Source organism: Macrosteles quadrilineatus, unplaced genomic scaffold (genome assembly GCF_028750875.1).
Source record: "Macrosteles quadrilineatus isolate MER2022 unplaced genomic scaffold, UCM_ALF_1.0 Scaffold_2__2_contigs__length_208266976, whole genome shotgun sequence".
Classification (NCBI taxonomy): Eukaryota; Metazoa; Arthropoda; class Insecta; order Hemiptera; family Cicadellidae; genus Macrosteles; species Macrosteles quadrilineatus.
Genome location: NW_026542595.1, coordinates 161,260,223 through 161,278,521, shown reverse-complemented (window position 1 = coordinate 161,278,521; position 18,299 = coordinate 161,260,223). Strand labels below are relative to the sequence as shown.

At 35.7% G+C, this 18,299-nt stretch overlaps 1 protein-coding gene across 1 annotated transcript; it reads right to left on the bottom strand.

Moving 5' to 3' along the window:
* Positions 1-492: 492 nt before the first annotated feature.
* On the bottom strand, positions 493-3,943 carry LOC128985084 (uncharacterized). The gene is made up of 2 exons (XM_054404462.1): positions 2,375-3,943; positions 493-588 (listed from the first exon to the last, which is right to left on the bottom strand). The coding sequence occupies exons 1-2, from the start codon at positions 3,941-3,943 to the stop codon at positions 493-495; spliced, it is 1,665 nt and encodes a 554-aa protein (XP_054260437.1).
* Positions 3,944-18,299: the final 14,356 nt, after the last annotated feature.

Sequence of the window (18,299 nt, the reverse complement as noted above, 5' to 3'; positions counted from 1 at the left end):
GGTTGGATCTTGGTGTATGTGTCTGTCTTGGAGGAAGTGTCTGTGTATGGGGGTTTTCTTTATCAGGATTTTCTCTTCCTCCAGAGGAGAACATAGGGAATAAGAATTTTGAATTCCTGATATATCTTCCTCCCTTTTTTGTTTCAACGTTATATTTCCTGTTCTCTAACTTCTCCTTGATTACCCCTTCTTCTCTTCGGTCCGATACCCAAACTTTAGCGTTTTCTGGGTAATCCTTGACCTGGGTCACTCTATGTCTTTTATTGAACTGTTGTTCCTGTTTCCTCTTTTCTTCCATTTGTCTAAGTCTATATATATTGTGATTTGGAGTGGCTGGAAGTAGAGTTGCTTTATTCACTGGTAGATTTGTTCTTAAAATCCGTCCCATTAACAGTTGTGATGGGCTATAACCACATTCCTTTGGCGTCGTATTGTATGCCAATAAGCCCAGATGTCTATCCTTACACTTCTTTAATATGTTTTTGAAGATTTTCACACCACTTTCAGCTTGACCATTGCACTGATGATGGTATGGTGAACTAGTTTCCACTGTGAAGTCGTATTCTGATTTGAATAGTTCCCATTCTTCTGATAGAAATTGCACACCTGAGTCTGATCTAATTGACTCGGGGATGCCATGCTTTTCAAACGATGTCTTCATTGATTTAATCAATATTGCCGTTGAACAGTTAGATACCTTATATACATCGATGTATTTGGAATAATAATCCATGAGAATTATGTATTTATCATTGTTGAATTCACAAAAATCTACTCCGATTTTCTGCCAGGGTCTTTCAGGAACCTCTGTAGGAATCATAGGATGGCGAGGAGGCACTCTGTCAGCAATGCATTGCGGGCAATAGGTTACTTTTTGTTCGATGTGATGATTAATTTTGGGCCACCATACTGACATTTTAGCCCTTTCTTTACATCTTTTAATACCTTGATGACCTTGATGAATATTATCTAACATTTCTTTTCTCAAGGATGGAGGAATCACTATTTGATTATTTCTCATAAGTATATCTTCATTGATCGACAATTCTGCTTGATGATCCCAGTATTCTTTTAATCTTTCATTTAATAGGTTCTTATTTTTAGGCCATCCTTGAATTGTAATATCTAACAATTCCTGTAATTCTTCTCTTTGATTTTTTTTTATTACATCTAATTTATTAGATGATACTGGGATTGATTGAACTACTGTTCTTACACATGCTTCTGCTTCTTCTGCAAGTTTCTCAATATCTTCCTCTTCAGTTTTGTTGATTGGCGCTCTTGATAACGTGTCGGCAGTTGTTAATTGTTTTCCTGGTACCCACAATATGTCGTACGAATATCTCATTAATCTCATTTTAAATCTCTGAACTCTTAGCGGCAGTTCATCCAAACCCTTACTACTTAAAAGAGGAATCAGAGGTTTATGATCAGTTTGAATTTGAAACTTCAATCCTGTTATAAAATTTTTGAAACGTTCACATGCCCATACTATTGCTTAAGCCTCCTTTTCAATTTGTGCATATTTCTGTTGAGTCGGTGTTAAGCTCTTTGATGCGTAGGCCACAGGTTTTAAATGTCCTTGATGTTCTTGCAAAAGTGTTGCACCCAAACCATAAGCTGATGAATCGGCCGAAATTATAGTTCTCCTTTTCAAATTGAATGGTATTAAGGCAGGAGTTGTTTGTAAACTCTTTAAGGCTGTTTTAAATGATTGTTCTTGACTAGGACCCCAAACAAAAGCCCTATCTTTTTTTAGTAGTTCCCTCAGTGGTTGAACGATATCAGCAAGGTTTTCTATGAATTTTCCGACATGATTCAACATCCCTAGAAATCTCCTAACACTTCCCACATCACTGGGTGTGGGGAAATCGATTATTGCTTGTAAGTGTTTGGGATCTGCTTGAATCATACCAGAAGAAATAATGTGACCTAAGAATGAAATCTTTGTTTTTCCTATTTCACACTTGTCATTTAAGGTAACTCCTTCTTTTTCCAATTCTTGTAACACTCGGTCTAGTCTGCTGTCATGCTCGGGTTTACTTTCTCCGGTAATTAAAATATCATCCATATAACACAAAATTCCTGGGATGTCTCCAATAATACTTTTCATCCTGTTACAAAATATTTCCGGGGCTGTTGAAATTCCGAAGGGAAGTCTTTTAAAACAAAATCTACCAAATGGTGTTATAAATGTTGTCAATTTTGAGGAACCCTCATCTAGCGGTATTTGCCAAAACCCCGAATTAGCATCTAATTTTGAATACCATTTGGAATTCCCTAGACATCCAAGTAAGTCCTCAACAGTATTAAAAACGTTATTTTCTCTCTGTAAATGGTTGTTTAAAGCTGAAGGATCAATGCATATTCTTACACTGCCATTAGGTTTAGGTCTTACCACCATTGGATGACACCACTCCGTAGGTCCGCAAACTTCTTCAATGATTCCCGCTTCAACCATTCTTTTAAGTTCATTTTTCACTTTTTCTCTTAATGGAATAGGTATGTTTCTAGGAGTTTTTAACTCCATCGGTACCGCATTTTGTTTCAGTTTAAGTTGAGCTCCTTTCTTCATCTTACCAATCCCATTAAATAAACTTGGATATTTATTCTTGATCTTCTGTAGGTCTGTGTTGATATTCTGGTTGCTACAATATTCACTTGACTGAATGTCATTTTTAACTCCTCTGATGACCCTTAAGAACCCTAGGGCTGAGATACATGGTTTCCCAATCAATGCTTCCTCTTGACCATTGATCACATATATTGTTTGACGAGTTGATTTATTCTTATACTGAATTACACCTTCAAATTTACCTAAAACTGTTAAATACTTCCCCCCAGGTGTTTTTAAAACAATGTTTGATTTAGTCAATAATTTGTTTCTAGCCATTCTTGGAGGCACAATCGTCACGTCGGCTCCACTGTCAATATTGAAATGTTCCAATTTCCCATCAAGTTTTACATCAATTTCAAATTCATTCTGTTTATTGTAGTTCCTTGTTGTCGCTCTTATTTTCTTAACTTCAGCTCTGTTAATGTAATACCCGTCCTCGCTTCTATTATCCTGTTCCAATCTGTTCTCGGTATTTTCCTGAATTTGATTCAGGGTTGGGTTTCTGTATTTATTGTTCTGATTTCTGTATTTATTATTCTGTCTCTTTTTACAACATCGGCTGAAGTGTCCTTGCAATCCACAGTAGTAGCATTCAATATTCTGAGCAGGACATTCCTCCTTAGGATGCCTCTGTCCTCCACAGTAAAAACAATTAGAAGTATATTGTCTTATGTTTTGTTTCAAGTTCGGATGTTTTTTCACTTGGTCTATTTCTGCAAAATCTTGTTCTCTTGATCTGTTAACAGTAATTTGTTGGTTCTTTATAATTTCACTTTGTTTCAATCTATTTATTGTTTCATGCAAGGTTAGGTCAGCCATCAGTTGAAGTTCCTTAGATAACTTTGAATCTGTTATTCCAACAATGAGTTTATCCCTAATAAGGCTGTCTTTCATGTCTTTGTAATCACATGAAGAAGCTAATTGATGTACATCTGTTATAAAATCGGATATCGGTTCATTTTGCTTTTGTACTCGTTGATTGAATTTCGCTCTCTCATAGGTCAAATTCACCCTTGGTGTAAAATACTTATTAAGTTTTTCCACCACTTTATCATAAGTCTTTTCATCTTCTTCTGTTACTCCTGCTGCTATTAATACATTTTCTGCATTATCACCCATGGATATTATAAGGAAATTTACTTGCTTTTCTCCATCTATTTGATCTAAATTGGTAGCATTTCTGTACCTATTGAACTTTTTTAACCATGGGCCCCAATCTTCTGGTTTAAAGGAGTATTTATCAATGAAGCCCAATGTTGCTGAATGTTGTGTCATTTTAGATGTTTGTCTTCTTACTGTTATATCTGAGTTTTCTGAGTCTGACATTGTAATGCAGCATATATATTAGACACCCTGTTACTCAATTTATTGGGTCTTTACCGCTGCCACCATGTTGTGCCCTTAAATATATTAAATTAAACCCCATTTTGTTAGATCCACTTCTTTCATTGTATTTAATAACAAAAACCAAAACTTAAAGTAAACATGAAACAATAATATATCAAACCAGATGACAAGCAAATAAACAAACTATTAATGTAGACCTCAGGACACATACAGTAACAGATTATCAGTTTATTTCATAAGAAATTCGCTCACTATTGCATGAAGGGGTAATAGAACCAAGTATATCTCCAAAGCGAGCTCAGGATGTTGTTACCAGCTCCGAAAACTATAAGAAGCATATGGCAATAGACTACTCTAACACTATTAACAGATTTACAGGTCTCGATGCTTACCAATCCCAAATCTTGAAGAAATTTTTCATAAAGTTGCTAACTATTAAGTGTGTAGTGCCATTGATTTAAAAAGCGCTTACCATCAAATACCGATCAAGGCTGAAGATAAGCCTTTTACAGCTTTTGAAGCATGTGGTCAGCTGTACCAATTTACCAGAATTCCATTTGGGGTGACAAATGAAGTTGCTGCATTCAGTATTCCAGAGAGTTATTGATGGCATAATCAGGGCAGAAAATCTTAATGACACCTTTGCTTATTTAGATGACATGTGGAGCACAAGAGTGAACACAGGAGGAGCATGATAGGAACCTAAACAGGATGATGAACGCTCCCACCTTGCTACCCGATTTCTTGAGAGTGATCCATCCAGGACTCGTGTCCGTGATAAAAAGCTCTTTCTGGACAGAAGCCGTCGCTCTGCAGGTTGGTGGCTGTGTAATGGGTGACCAGGGTCTGTCTCTTGCTTAGTACTTTCTGCGTCGGCAGCAACATCACGTCGGATTGATGGAGGGGTGATCCCAAGCCGACACACTGAGCGCTAAAGCTGAGGTTCTGAGGACATTAGGGTTAGCACCCCAGCATCTGCTGGTGAGCTTCCTGATGATACAATAGAATGCGCCTTAAATGTCAGTGTGCGGTCCAGTATGACACCAAGATATTTGGGTGTAGGACAATGCTGAAGACGGTCTCCCCGCCACCTCACATTCAACTCACAGCCTGCTTCTCTATTGTTTAGGTGAAAGGCACAAACTAGGATCTTAGCAGGGTTCGGCTTGAGGTGATTTGCGTCATAGTACTGGGAAAGTTAGAGTCATAGTCAGCTTCTGTTCCACCTCTTCAAAACTCCTACCTTGTGCCGCCACCGCCGTATCATCGGCATATATATACTGACGTGTAGCGTTTTGTGCAACGGTTGGTCATTAGTGTATATGTTATAAAGAGCTGGGTCTACATGCCTTTGGTATATGCATTTGGCTTACGCACATGTTTATGAGGCTCAACAACTATTGCATGGCATTTTTACCTAGGTTTTTAGTTGTTCGACTCTAATCTCGTCAATACCTGGAACTCTATTAGTCTTTAAGCTGGTAATGACTGCAGTCAGCACAGACATGGTGAATATGGTTCTTCCAGGAAGTGATTCTCACTTGCCACATCACGCACAACAGGCTCCGGTATTTCCTTCCATAGGTTTTGCCATTTAAAAGAGGGTTTGGTAGCAACTTGATCGGCAGTAACTGTTGTGAAGTTGTCTTTTGGTTTTGTCGCATCTCCATTTATGTTCTTGAGGAACTTCCAGGCCCGTCTGTTGTTCACCTGCATATCTAAACTCTCCACAAGATCACACCACTTAGTTTTGCGATTTTTGGCAATGACTGACATAAGCTCTTCACCTGCTAGAAGTGGGTCCTCAGCAAAGGGATCATTGTCAAAGAGACCTTGTTATCGTTCTAGCAGTGGCTTTGCCTCTTCAGAGAGTCCTGCGATGTAATGGGTTCGACAGCCTCTAGGAATTATTTCTCTCGAAACCTGCTGGACAAGCTTGACGAAGGAGTCATACATATCAGGTTGTGGAGGGATATTGGCGATTTCTCTGTCAATGATCTCCCTAAAACCCGTCCAGTTGGCCTTTTTGAAGTTAAACCTGCGCCTGGTTTAACAACAGCAATAATGGTGCATACTATAGGTCTGTGTTGAGTTCGGGGAATCGGATCACCTACAGACTTTTCACACAGTGAGGCAATCCTGCTGCTCACAAAGATGTTGTCAGGGTTATAGCCTATCTTCCATCTACCGCTGTTAAAGGAGCAAGCTTTTTCAATGAAATTGACTAGTCTCCGTGGATATACAATAAGCAACAAAACCATTAAACCAGATTTTGCCTCTTTTACCTCTAAAGAACTTCCCCTTGTCCACAAACGCATCATCCCTAAGAAGGGCAGTAGGAATGTTTCCCCACTTCTCAAGAATGTCTAACAATTGTCTGAAAAGATCAAAGTTCTGACAACCAGCTCTTTCCCTTTATCCACAACGGCAATCTATATATTAAATGTATTTAAAGAACTGAAACAAGAGATTGAAAATGACTCAATGAGTCCCATAAATCCTGATCTACCCTTCACCGTTGAGACCGATGCATCTAACACTGTAATAACAGCAACACTGACCCAGGAGGGAAAACCTGTAGCCTTCTTCTCAAGAGCTCTGTCTCATAGTGAACTAAAGCACAGTTCGGTTGAAAAGGAAGCATATGCAATCGTGTAGTCAGTACGAAAATGGAGACACTATTTGCTAGGCAGACATTTCTAACTAATAACTAATAACTAGAAGTCTGTCTCTTTCATGTTCAACTCTAAGATATCGGGGAAAATTAAGAATGACAAAATCATGAGGTGGAGACTAGAACTATCTAGCTATAGTTATGATATTGTTTACAGACCTGGTAAGCTGAATGTAGCTGCTGACTCTCTATCAAGAGTGTGCTTGATGAGCGACAAAACAGACTTCATCAATATCATGAAAGAATGTGTCATCCTGGTAAAACTCGTATGTATCATTGGATCAGAAGCAAAAATTTACCATACTCCCTTGATGAGGTAAGAAGAATGACTGCTTCCTGTAAGGTATGTTCTGAAGTAAAACCAAGATTCTTCATACATAATGGAAAATTAATCAAATCAACATCACCGTTCGAGCGTCTTAGCCTGGACTCTTCCCTCTTCTACAAGAAATTGTTATATGCTAACAATCATTGTGAGTACTCACGATTTTTGTTTGCGTACCCCTGTCCTGATATGTCCTCTTTGACTGTTATTTGCAATCTGAAACAGTTACTTCCATTGCTCGGTACTCCTAGCTACATTCACTCCGACCAGGGATCTTCTTTTCTTTCAAAAGAACTAAAAGAGTTTCTAGCTCTAAATGACATTGCTTCTAGCCGGACTACTGTTTACAACCCTCAGTGTAAAGGCCAGGTTGAGAGGTATAATGGTATAATCTGGAGAACAGTAGAACTTGCCCTTAAGAACTATCAACTTGACGTGACAAAGTGGAATTAGTTCTCGATGAAGCTCTTCACTCTATCCGATCTTTGCTTTGTACTGCCACGAATTGTACACCACATGAACGAGTGTTTGGACATCCCAGAAGATCACAAAATGGTGTTTCCATTCCAACCTGGTTGATGACTCCTGGAAAAGTATTGATGAGACGTCCTATCAGAAACTCTAAGTATGAACCAATAGTGCAGGAGGTGACGTTGCTGGAAGGAAATTCTGATTACACTCATGTACGATTGCCAGAGGGCGTGAGACAACAGTGTCTACACGAAACTTAGCTCCTTGTGGAAAACAAGCTGAGAGAACAGATTTTGATGATAATTCACCACCAGAGAACCACACAATAGAACTGAGTAACGATGGAAACTTAGTAGATGAAAACCAAGATGTATCTAATTCCGATGCAGAAGTGTTAGAAGAATCTACAACTCAAGAGCCTCTACAAACCTTAGGGACTGATGAAACCCAATTGAAGAGACTGAAGCGAAGAGACTACCTTCTCATCTTTAAATTATATTAGCGATGAAGAATGTGATAGAAAATATTCCTGGCTGTTGTTGGACATTGATTTTATTTGTTTATGTTGAATGTTTGTAATCATTGGAGTCAGATGTTGTCCTTACTATTATAGTGGGGGAGCTATGTATATCAAAACTGCAAATTGTGATAAGAAACCCCCTTTTGGTATGAATGTAGGTTATGGTCCGACAACTAAAATAAGATGGGGAGGTATTGCCTAAAGTTGTTATAATCCAAAATGGCGGTTATTTTTTTTAAATGGCTGCCCGTATTTTGTGTTTACTTATTTATTCACTGATAAAAGCTTGAAAATGGCATTAACACTATTAAATATTGGTATCATCTTAATCTGGAGATTCCGGCTTTTAATTTAATACCAAGTTTGTAATATATTACAATTATATCATCCCTATAATCTAAGGCTGAAAATGTACTAGTTTTCAGCCAATTCTGAAGGTCACCAAAAAGCTGTTTATTTGAAGAGTTACGTTTTTCACCTACAACGTTTTTTACTACCATTTTTTTACCTTTGCCTACATCCATTGAGACATAAGGAAAATAAAAATGCCCCCACTGCAGAAAACCTGCAGACTTTCCATGTGAATTTCCATTTGCCTGATTGGATTTACAATAAAATGTCTCCTTAAAAATATCACATTTATTCCTTATTTAAATAGAATTAGTTTAAAGAGAACTCAGGTTTGCTGCAACAGGGAGGGTAAAAAAGTGTTTTTGTTGTAAAATGTTAATACTGTAGTTTAGAAATAAATGAATGTATTTTCCAAATTTGATCAAAATATGTTCATAAACATGCAAACTACAACAGTTGACTTATTCCCCATAAGAATAACAGGGGAATTTAAAAAATTTAAGTTTTTGGAATTTTCTCCAGACGCATAATAACGCTTCAATACCTATACTAAATTATTTGTTTTTTAAGCTCTACAAAATGGTTTGGAAAGAAATTGTAAAATTTTGTGTTTCAGGGTAAAAAATGGGAAAACCTTTTTTTACCCCATAAAACCCCGTTCCCATGGTTCGATCATGTTGGTTTGTGAACTCATGCAAGTTTATCCCACCTTACACCTTTAAACCAAATTCCATAAAAATCGGACAAAAATTACTTAAGTTATCGCGCTCACGGACACACACACACACACAAATATATATACAGGGTGTTTTTTTTTTAAACTTGCATCTTTATTTATGTAAAAACCGCAATAGATAGAAATATTCAGTTTGCGGGAATCATCTATTGACGTAGGGGGCCCAATTTTTTTTAATTCAACGTTACATTTACATTCCCTTCCCTTTCCCCCCCTCCCCTGAACTTAATTTTTTTTTTAATCGCAAGGTACCCCTTGTGACATATCAAATGAAAGAGCATGAAAAAAGAAAATGTTTGGTGAAATTTACTTTTCATTTGATATGTCACAAGGGGGGGTACCTTGCTATTAAAAAAAGTTATGGGTAGGGGAAAAGGGGGGGGGGGGATTATCTCACAAATTCATGAGCCGATTTTCAATTTTTTTTCACCAAACATTTTCTTTTTTCCTGCTCTTTCATTTGATAAGTCACTAGGGGTACCTTGCTATTTAACCCTAGCAGTGGCCAATGGTCCCGGCGGGACCATTTCACCGTGCACCCTTAGAATGGCCATGGTCCCTCCGGGACCATTTATGTCCAAACATTTTCTAACGCAAAAAACTAATTGATAATTATATTTAAAGTGGATAATTTTTATACCATTCGAAAGATGACATTCTAAACTTTCATTTTATTATATAAACGAACCTTCTAGCATCAATATGTCAACACAATTGCAATTTAAATTTGAATGAAAATTTCCGCGCGAATCTACTTCCACTTGTAGTGTTGCGCAAGCGCTAAACACATGAAGTTTAGAAAATCATAGCGAGGTTAGTTTTGTTCCTATCTGGATGCGAGTTATACCACTAGATAGCAGAAGAGTTGCTGAATATTTTGGCATAGATTATTTGATCAATACATCGATAGCAAAGAACGTATGATTTTTTGAAAACACGTAATTTTACAAAAATTAACAAATGGCCAATGGTCCCGCCGGGACCATTTCTAAAATCGAAATATATATATAATGGATTATTTATAACTATTCAAATATAATATCCTTTTGTAGTGTAGGAAACGTAGAATAATTTAGTGTTGAGAAATGGCAGCCCTGATCACTGTATAATTTCTGTGTTCTGTCAGCAACAAAAGAAAATTGCCATCTGACCAAGTTACTCTGTTTGTTTTGTGCGGATCAGCTGACTTACGTTTTGAAAGTAAATATTGATCGGCGAATATCTTGGGATTCATTCTAATTTCGGATTTTGTAGTTATGTAGTGTTTTTTTTTAGTAATGTTTTTGTGTTTTAGGACTAACAGTAATCTTTATGAATGAATATAAGCCTACTGGAAAGTCTAATATCTGAATTTCTTTTTACATAAACGGCAAATCTTTAGTTTTTTTGTATCATAAACGGGTAATCAAAAATTTTTTACTGCCTACAATGTGACATATTTGTATTCCTTAGTTTATAACTTACAAGAATATGTGTACTATATTATTATCACTAATTACCTTACATGAGTTATCTCCGAGTTACTAATTATTCGTCTTACGTGACAAACCTTGCGATTTTTCGTATTTTCTTACATAACACATGTAAATAAAAATATTTTCCCCATGTGTTATACATTTCTATAAAGAGAATTGAATGTACTATAACATTTTTATAATATGTTTGGCCTACAAAAATCTGTACAAAAATTTTTTACAAAAATGTCTTTGAATTTTTTTCTATGTAAACTGTAAATTTTTAGTTTTTTGTATCATAAACGGGTAATCAAAATTTTTTTACTGCCTACAATGTGATATATTTGTATTCCTTAGTTTATAACCTACAAGAATATGTGTACTATATTATTATCACTAATTACCTTACATGAGTTATCTCCGAGTTACTAATTATTCGTCTTATGCGACAAAATTTGAATTTTCTTCATTTTCTTACATAACATTTGTAAAAAAAAATATTTCCCCCATGTGTTATACATTTCTATGTAGGGAATTAAATTTACTACAAAATGTATATAATGGTTTTGGTCTGAAAATTATACTGTAGTACCTAATAACAAGACTTTACTTTTGAAATTTCAATCAGAATTTTTGAATTTTTTATGATTTTTTTTATTTTTCAAAAAAGTTACCAACTCAGATTCAATTTTTATTTATATATTCAGATTCTCCTGCTTTTTCTGAATAAAATGAATACAAACATTGATAGGTTGAGTCCATATTTGTAATTTTGACAGGTTTTTAAAAAAAGGTCTGCAAAATCGCCAAAATGGGTTGGCCATTCCCCACTTCTAACATTGGCCACTGCTAGGGTTAAAAAATTAAGCTCCGGGGGGGGGGGGGGAGGGGGGGAATATCTCACAAGTTTATGGACCGATTTTCAATTTTTTTTCATCAAACATTTTCTTTTTTCATGCTCTTTCATTTGATATGTCACAAGGGGTACCTTGCTATTTAAAAAAATAAGTTGGGGACAGGGGGGGAATGTGAATGTAACGTTGAATTCAAAACAATTGGGCCCCCTACGTCAATAGATGATTCCCGTAAACTGCATATTTCTATCTATTGCGGTTTTTCCATAAATAAAGATGCAAGTTTTTAAAAAAACACCCTGTACATATACATATACAGGGTGATTGATATAAGTGTGCCAGCTGTTTTATTCGAAAACTATAAGAGATATCAAAAAAAAGTTAAAGAGTAAGTGCCTTGGATTTTTTATTAAAAAAATTTTAGTCAAGTCAAAAAAATTATTTTCGCCGCCATTTTTCCAATATGGCCGCCAATTTTGATTTTTCTTATGGAACACCCTGTATTATATGATGTATTCCGGGTAGAAAATGTAATTTTAAGACAATTTTATTCCTGCAATTTTTTTTATAAACCTAACCGTTTCAAATATAATAATGGTGTAAGTTGAGAAATTTTGAACAGTTTTTTGAATAAACAGCTGGCATGCTTGCTTAGGCCTTTATCGAAACTCTTTCTCATGCCGAAATTTAAAAACTTTAACCATTATTATCTTTGAAACGGTTAGGTTTATGAAAAAAATCACAAGAATAAAATCGTCTTAAAATTACATTTTCTACCGGAATACAGTACATCATAAAATACAGGTTGTTCCATAAGAAAAATCAAAGTTGGCGGCCATATTGGAAAAATGGCGGCTAAAATAATTTTTTCGACTTGACTACAATTTTTTTAATAAAAAATCCAAGGCACTTACCATTGAACTTTTTTTTATATCTCTTATAGTTTTCAAATAAAACGGCTGGCACACTTAAATCAATCACCCTGTATATATAAATTTTATCGAATGGTGTTTTTGGCCTCTGGGGACATCAAAATGAAAAAGTAAATCGGTCCCGGGCGTAGGTCTTACTATGCCACCTACGGTAATAGCTACTTCCCTATAGGGAAATTCGCAAAAAATTGTGTTAATAAAAATATTCTGCAACTTCTAAAATATAAAGTGCATTTTTGATTTGGGGCTGTACATTTCTTGTATATAAATTTATGTTTATTACATTATTACTCAAACTTATTTACTTACCTTATACCTAAAAATTTAAAAACTGATAAGAAACACCATTTTGCACGATGTATATCAAAAGAAAATGTATAAAACCCAAAAAACGGGCAGCAATTTTGAAAAATTACCGCCATTTTGGATTATAGCAACTTTGGTCGGTGCTTCCCCATCTTATTTGCATTGCCTAACCTTAAACTACATTCCCACCAAAGGGCATGCTCTCAATTTGCAGTTTTCTTATGGGTTTTTTACTTTAGCTCCCCCACTATTAATAAAATTACAAAATTAGAAACAAACTTTGATGGTAAATAAATTAAATGAATTGGAAACTAAAATTGATTACATGGAAACTAAATTTAACAATAAATTCAAGCTATTGGAACAAAGATATCCTCACAGGAAAAGACAATTACTTTGAATAATCCAGAATCACAACTACCATACATGCCTACTGTAGATCCCAAAATTATAAAAGACAGCCTACCGGAATTTCACGGGAGGAGGATGGAGGAATTTTCCACAGCATTTCTAGCTATGTGCAAGTATTTGTTAAAACGTGCGTGAATACCGTGGGAAATATATCTGCAGATTGTTGATTGGTTGAGGGGTTCGGCAGGTACTTGGTGGCAAAACATTAAGGGTCTAGAATGGGATGGATTCAAACAATAGTTTATGCAGAGATTTAATTCAGAGGCTGTCAAAGCATTAATCACTAAGAAATTCTTGACAGATATTCAGCCAAGTGGCATGAGAGCTGGGGCATTTGTTACTCAAAAGTTTAGTTTGTTGTTTTGTTTTGCATTGAACACAAGCTCATTTTTCTTCTGTTAAACATTAATCTAGCATTTTGCCGTTTCTGAATTTAATTCACCACCGAAATCGTCCGAGATATCACAATTAGTCGTGGATTGTGTACAGTGACAGCTACAAATTGATTATGACAGAAAGTGATTGATTATAAAGTATTGAAGAATATCTTGTTAGCCTATATCTATAATAAAAATCTATATTAAAACTATTTAAAATGTAAATTATCTAAAGTATATATTTGTTTCCTTTCACACTGGAACAATGACAATAGTGGTGGATAAGCAACTATAGCTTGTCTCCTCTCAGTATCTCAGATTTCCTAACCCTTACAAAAAGGAAGCTGCTGACAATCTTCCCAATTTGAGTTTGAGATCTGAGGGCGTGGATACACACAAAATATTTCTAAAAAAACAAATTTAAAAAAAATGGTGGATATGCTACTATAGCTTGTCACCAATTCTCGGCACCTCAGAGTTCCTAACCTAAGAGGAAGATGCTGACAAACTTCCTGATTCGAGTTTGAGATCTCTAGATGGACATGAAACCTGCAGCTAAGCACCAGACTGTAACTACTAATAAAATGTTGAATATAGCCAGTAATTTAATATTAGATAGCTTTTGGGCAATAGAGTATAAGTGGTATCTGAGGGGAAAGCAGTCTGTATCAACTGCAATCTGGCAGGTAGAGACGAGAGGGTTGATGAACCACGGACTTAATCCCAGATATCTGTTCATAATGTGCAAGAGAGCATTTTGGCAGGTGGTATTTTAGGTGATCCAACTTTTTAAGGTCATTAGTACTTCTGCCAGCAGCTCTCAGGAAAGTTTTGCTTGGACTCTTCACTGCTTGATTGATATCAAATGATGTATTGCACACTACCCAGCTGGGGGCAAACTATTGGAGCTTCACTGGTGTCTGAGAACGGGTCTTTTGACTAAAATAATGTTAGGATGAGCAATTAAAATTCTCATAAAACAGAATAAAAACATTTTTATTTAGAATGTTACAACAAAAATCAATTTAGGAAATAGCGTCTTTATTGCTTTTGGTCCCAAAATATCTTTCCATACAGTTTAGGTTTAAATCTGTTCCGTAACACCTTCAAACATTTCATCTTGATCAGAAGCCAACGCTGAAATATTGAAAAATGCTGCATGGATGGTTGTGAAAAACAGTGATGCTCCTGAAACAAACAATTTATGAAGAAACCTTATAATATTTCATAAATCTCAAAAACTTGACATACTTAAGTAACTGTTGGAGAGGTAATTTTAGTATACAATAGAATCCTTGATGCCGGTTTTTCAATATAGCATTCTAGATTTGGCCCGGACACAACTGCTGCACTCAGTAACTTTCTTAGAAAATTAACTTCCTTAGAACTTTCTTGGTTTTTAACTGAGGAGAAAAAAAATGAAATCTCTGCCTCATATACAGATCTGAAAGCAGCTTACCCCAAAGTCTAAAAGCAGGGGTCTCCAAACTTTTTTCCTCGAAGGCCACATTGTAATTTTTTTTTGGGAAGGCAGACACAAAGTAAACCCACAAACTCGCTAACCAGAATTCCAGATTGGCTAAGCCTGATAAAAACATAGTATTACATATATATTTTCCAAATACTTTAAAATTTACCCTAAGAACTTTTAAGTCAATTGTAATGGTGATAAGAAAGCTTCCCAATACATGAGTTTACAACAAGTGTGAATCGTAAAAACAATAATATTTCGTGAGGGCATTAGCCTCTTAAAATGTCAGCTTATTTAAGGTTGCAGTGCAGTTTATATTCATGATGTATGGGATTGATTTAAATGTCAACCTAACTCGGCATATCTGTATAGGCCAATACATGTTTCCAGCTGATTTTCCCCTTTTGAACAAAAATTGCAAGTGAGAGACATGAACTAGATATAATCGTACTGCATTTTTTTAACAAGGTAGCCAGCCAACATCCAGGAACTGTACGTGAATTTTGTTGAACTGGAAAATACAGTGTGAAAATACACTTGAATTTAGCATGGGCCGAGAGTTCCGTCAAAATCTTATCGCCGAGCCTCCATTAATTGACGGTGTTCCATTTGTGACGAGTGTTGCAGTGATCCCTCAATTGCTGAAACCCCAAGATAAGGCGACGAGTTTTACCGCCAACGCGGGAGACGATCATGGAATCGCTTAACCAAGTGATGTAGTTTGGTCATAAGTATTGCCACAATCGCGGTAGACAATCAGAGTATTGCTGGAACCGCAAGATATGGCAAGGAGTGTTGCCACGATCGTGGGAAACTATCATGGTATAACCGACACTACCAGAACACAGGTGTATACACAATCGCTGGAGAAGATCATTGGTGTTTGCTGACAAAACAACTTTGTTTCATTAGCCTATGCTGGCTTTCTGCGGCCCGGACAAAAATCTGCTCGCGGACCACCAAAGGTTGGAGACCCCTGGTCTAAAGAAAAGGTCTCTTGGGAGAGCTTTGTAACATCATATTGCTTGCCACAGAGCTCATCTCATTTCTGTTAAATATGTTAACTATCTTTTGTCTACCACCTCCCACTATGAAGATTCTTTATCCAAATAACATTGCCTGGCATACCAGCGCAAAGAAACACATCAGGCAGATATGACACTAAATATTGACCTAGAAACCCTATAAGAATATTGTAGTAATTGATAGATTTCATACTAACGAGGTAAAACAATGGGTTATATAAATGAACACATAACAGACTAATATTAACATGAATTTATCACTTACATGAGTATTTTCACATTGAATTAACTGTTAGAAATCAGAAATAACACTAATTGAATTGTATTTCATATTTTATTTATCAAAGCTTACAAACTCGAACCGAATTAACTTGACTCTCCATTGTCAATTTCTTGCTTGTTGTTTTTTTTACATCCAGGCTTTTCAACAATTGCTTTTTATTAGTTTCAGTCCAGGCTTTGGTTTACTATCACAGCCAACTAAATTAAGCGTATACATTTATATGCATTAAAATTATTGTTGTCCATTTATTTTAAATTCATAACATTAACAATCTTCAAAGGAACGTCAAACATTCCACATGTGTTCTTAAAAATTGCATTGATTGCGCACGCCCTGTCAGCTATCGAGTGTTGACTGTCGAGTTAGTGAGGTTTTACTGTATAAAAAAATATTTAATCATGTTTTACATATGATTTTACTCAACTCATTTTCCCTCTACAATAAGCACATGGAGCCAAGGCTATCTATGTACGACTTCAGGCTGCAGGTCATCATAGCGCTTGCCACCTGAAATTGTCGATTGACCAGCGCAAAAGAGAGCAAAACAAGACGACCACCAGATAATTAATAAAGAGCGACCAATGTGAACAGAACAACCAAATATAAGGGAAGGATAAATGAAAATGATCTGAAAACACTTATGACACTTGCCTAGATGAACCAGGATTGTGTATCAGAAGTTCCATGATTTACTGTGAGGGAAATAAACAATGGTTGGGAGGGAGTAGGAGCTGTATATAGTTGTAAATATTAGTTATAGTGCTATTTAACATTTTAGTGTGAAAAACAGGGTTTGTGAGACCAGAAATAGTATTTTTGGTAGTAGTATGAGTATTTTCCTCGCAGTGCCTACAGACCTCAATACGCAGGCTGGCCTGATCACCAGTGAAAATTTTGAACTCCATTTTTGTTGGGAAAAAACTGCTAGAAACATAGTTTGTAACCTGGATTCTTACTTCTGGAAACAAAAGGTAAGATGTTATGTAAAAAGATTTCAGGCCCTAGAGTGCACCTACTGTCATTTTTACCGTACTCAATGTGTAGACATGTTCAAAACAAAGATGTAAGTAAATTTTTTAACCTCCAATCATTTTAGCAAATTTAAAATTATATTTAACCATAGTCTAAAGAAAAAAAAGGGAAATATACTGTAAACAAATAAGTTTTTTTATTTCCAAAAAATAGGTTTAACCTTCTAAGGGCTTAATAAACCAAACAGAAATTATCTCCCTGACGGGGTATGGCCCTAGAGGGAACCATTCCGGCATTCACCTGAAGTGAGGTAAGAAACAATACAAACTTACCTCGGAATGGCCAGTCTCAGACCTCCCAAATGTAAAGTGACATGTTAACATGATGTTACCTCACTCTTAATACATAACAAGTTACTAAATGTTAAATTACATACTATACGATAATTAGTATATGGTACTTAAAACTAGATTAGGTTCTTAGCAATAGTAATTAGTAAGAACTTCTTCATGTTCTTCTGATTCGTCCACTGTTCATCTTATTTTGCAACTCTTGAGTTTTTTGGCTTCTGTTACTCCTGGTACTTCTTGTCTGTTATTAGTACACTCCTTTCATAGTTACTGGTAGTTAATTGAAGTTGACTTTCTTCAGTTTGTATCCACCTTGTTTACCTCCGCTTCCTTCGATTCTCTGATAAGTTCTTTCCTTCTGTGTTGTTTATAACTGTTCCTTGTCAAAACTCAATTTTATTTCTCATTTTTTCTTTGGACCCATGAAGGTATTTATTTCATGAAAACTTGATCAACTTTGCAAACTTGTTGAATTCTTTGATTGTACTGTATTCTTTTTATCTTAGATTGATTTCTATGATAATTGAATATAACTACCTTCAAGTTATTATTTTCTACTGCATAATCTCATCTTACTTTTGGTTTATTACTAAGTAAATTTTCCTTTCTAAGATTTTCCCAAGGTCTTAAAACAGCACCAACATTTTGTGTCAATGATTGAATATTTTAATACAAATTGTTTCCTAAGAAACACAATAAATTGCTTTCTGACAATTAATTATTGTAATGTGTTTATGTAGTAATAAATGGCCACTTGTACTTGTAATGAATGTTATATGCAGAGTGAAAAAAGTTCTGGGGCAGCTAAATACCTATTTAAAAA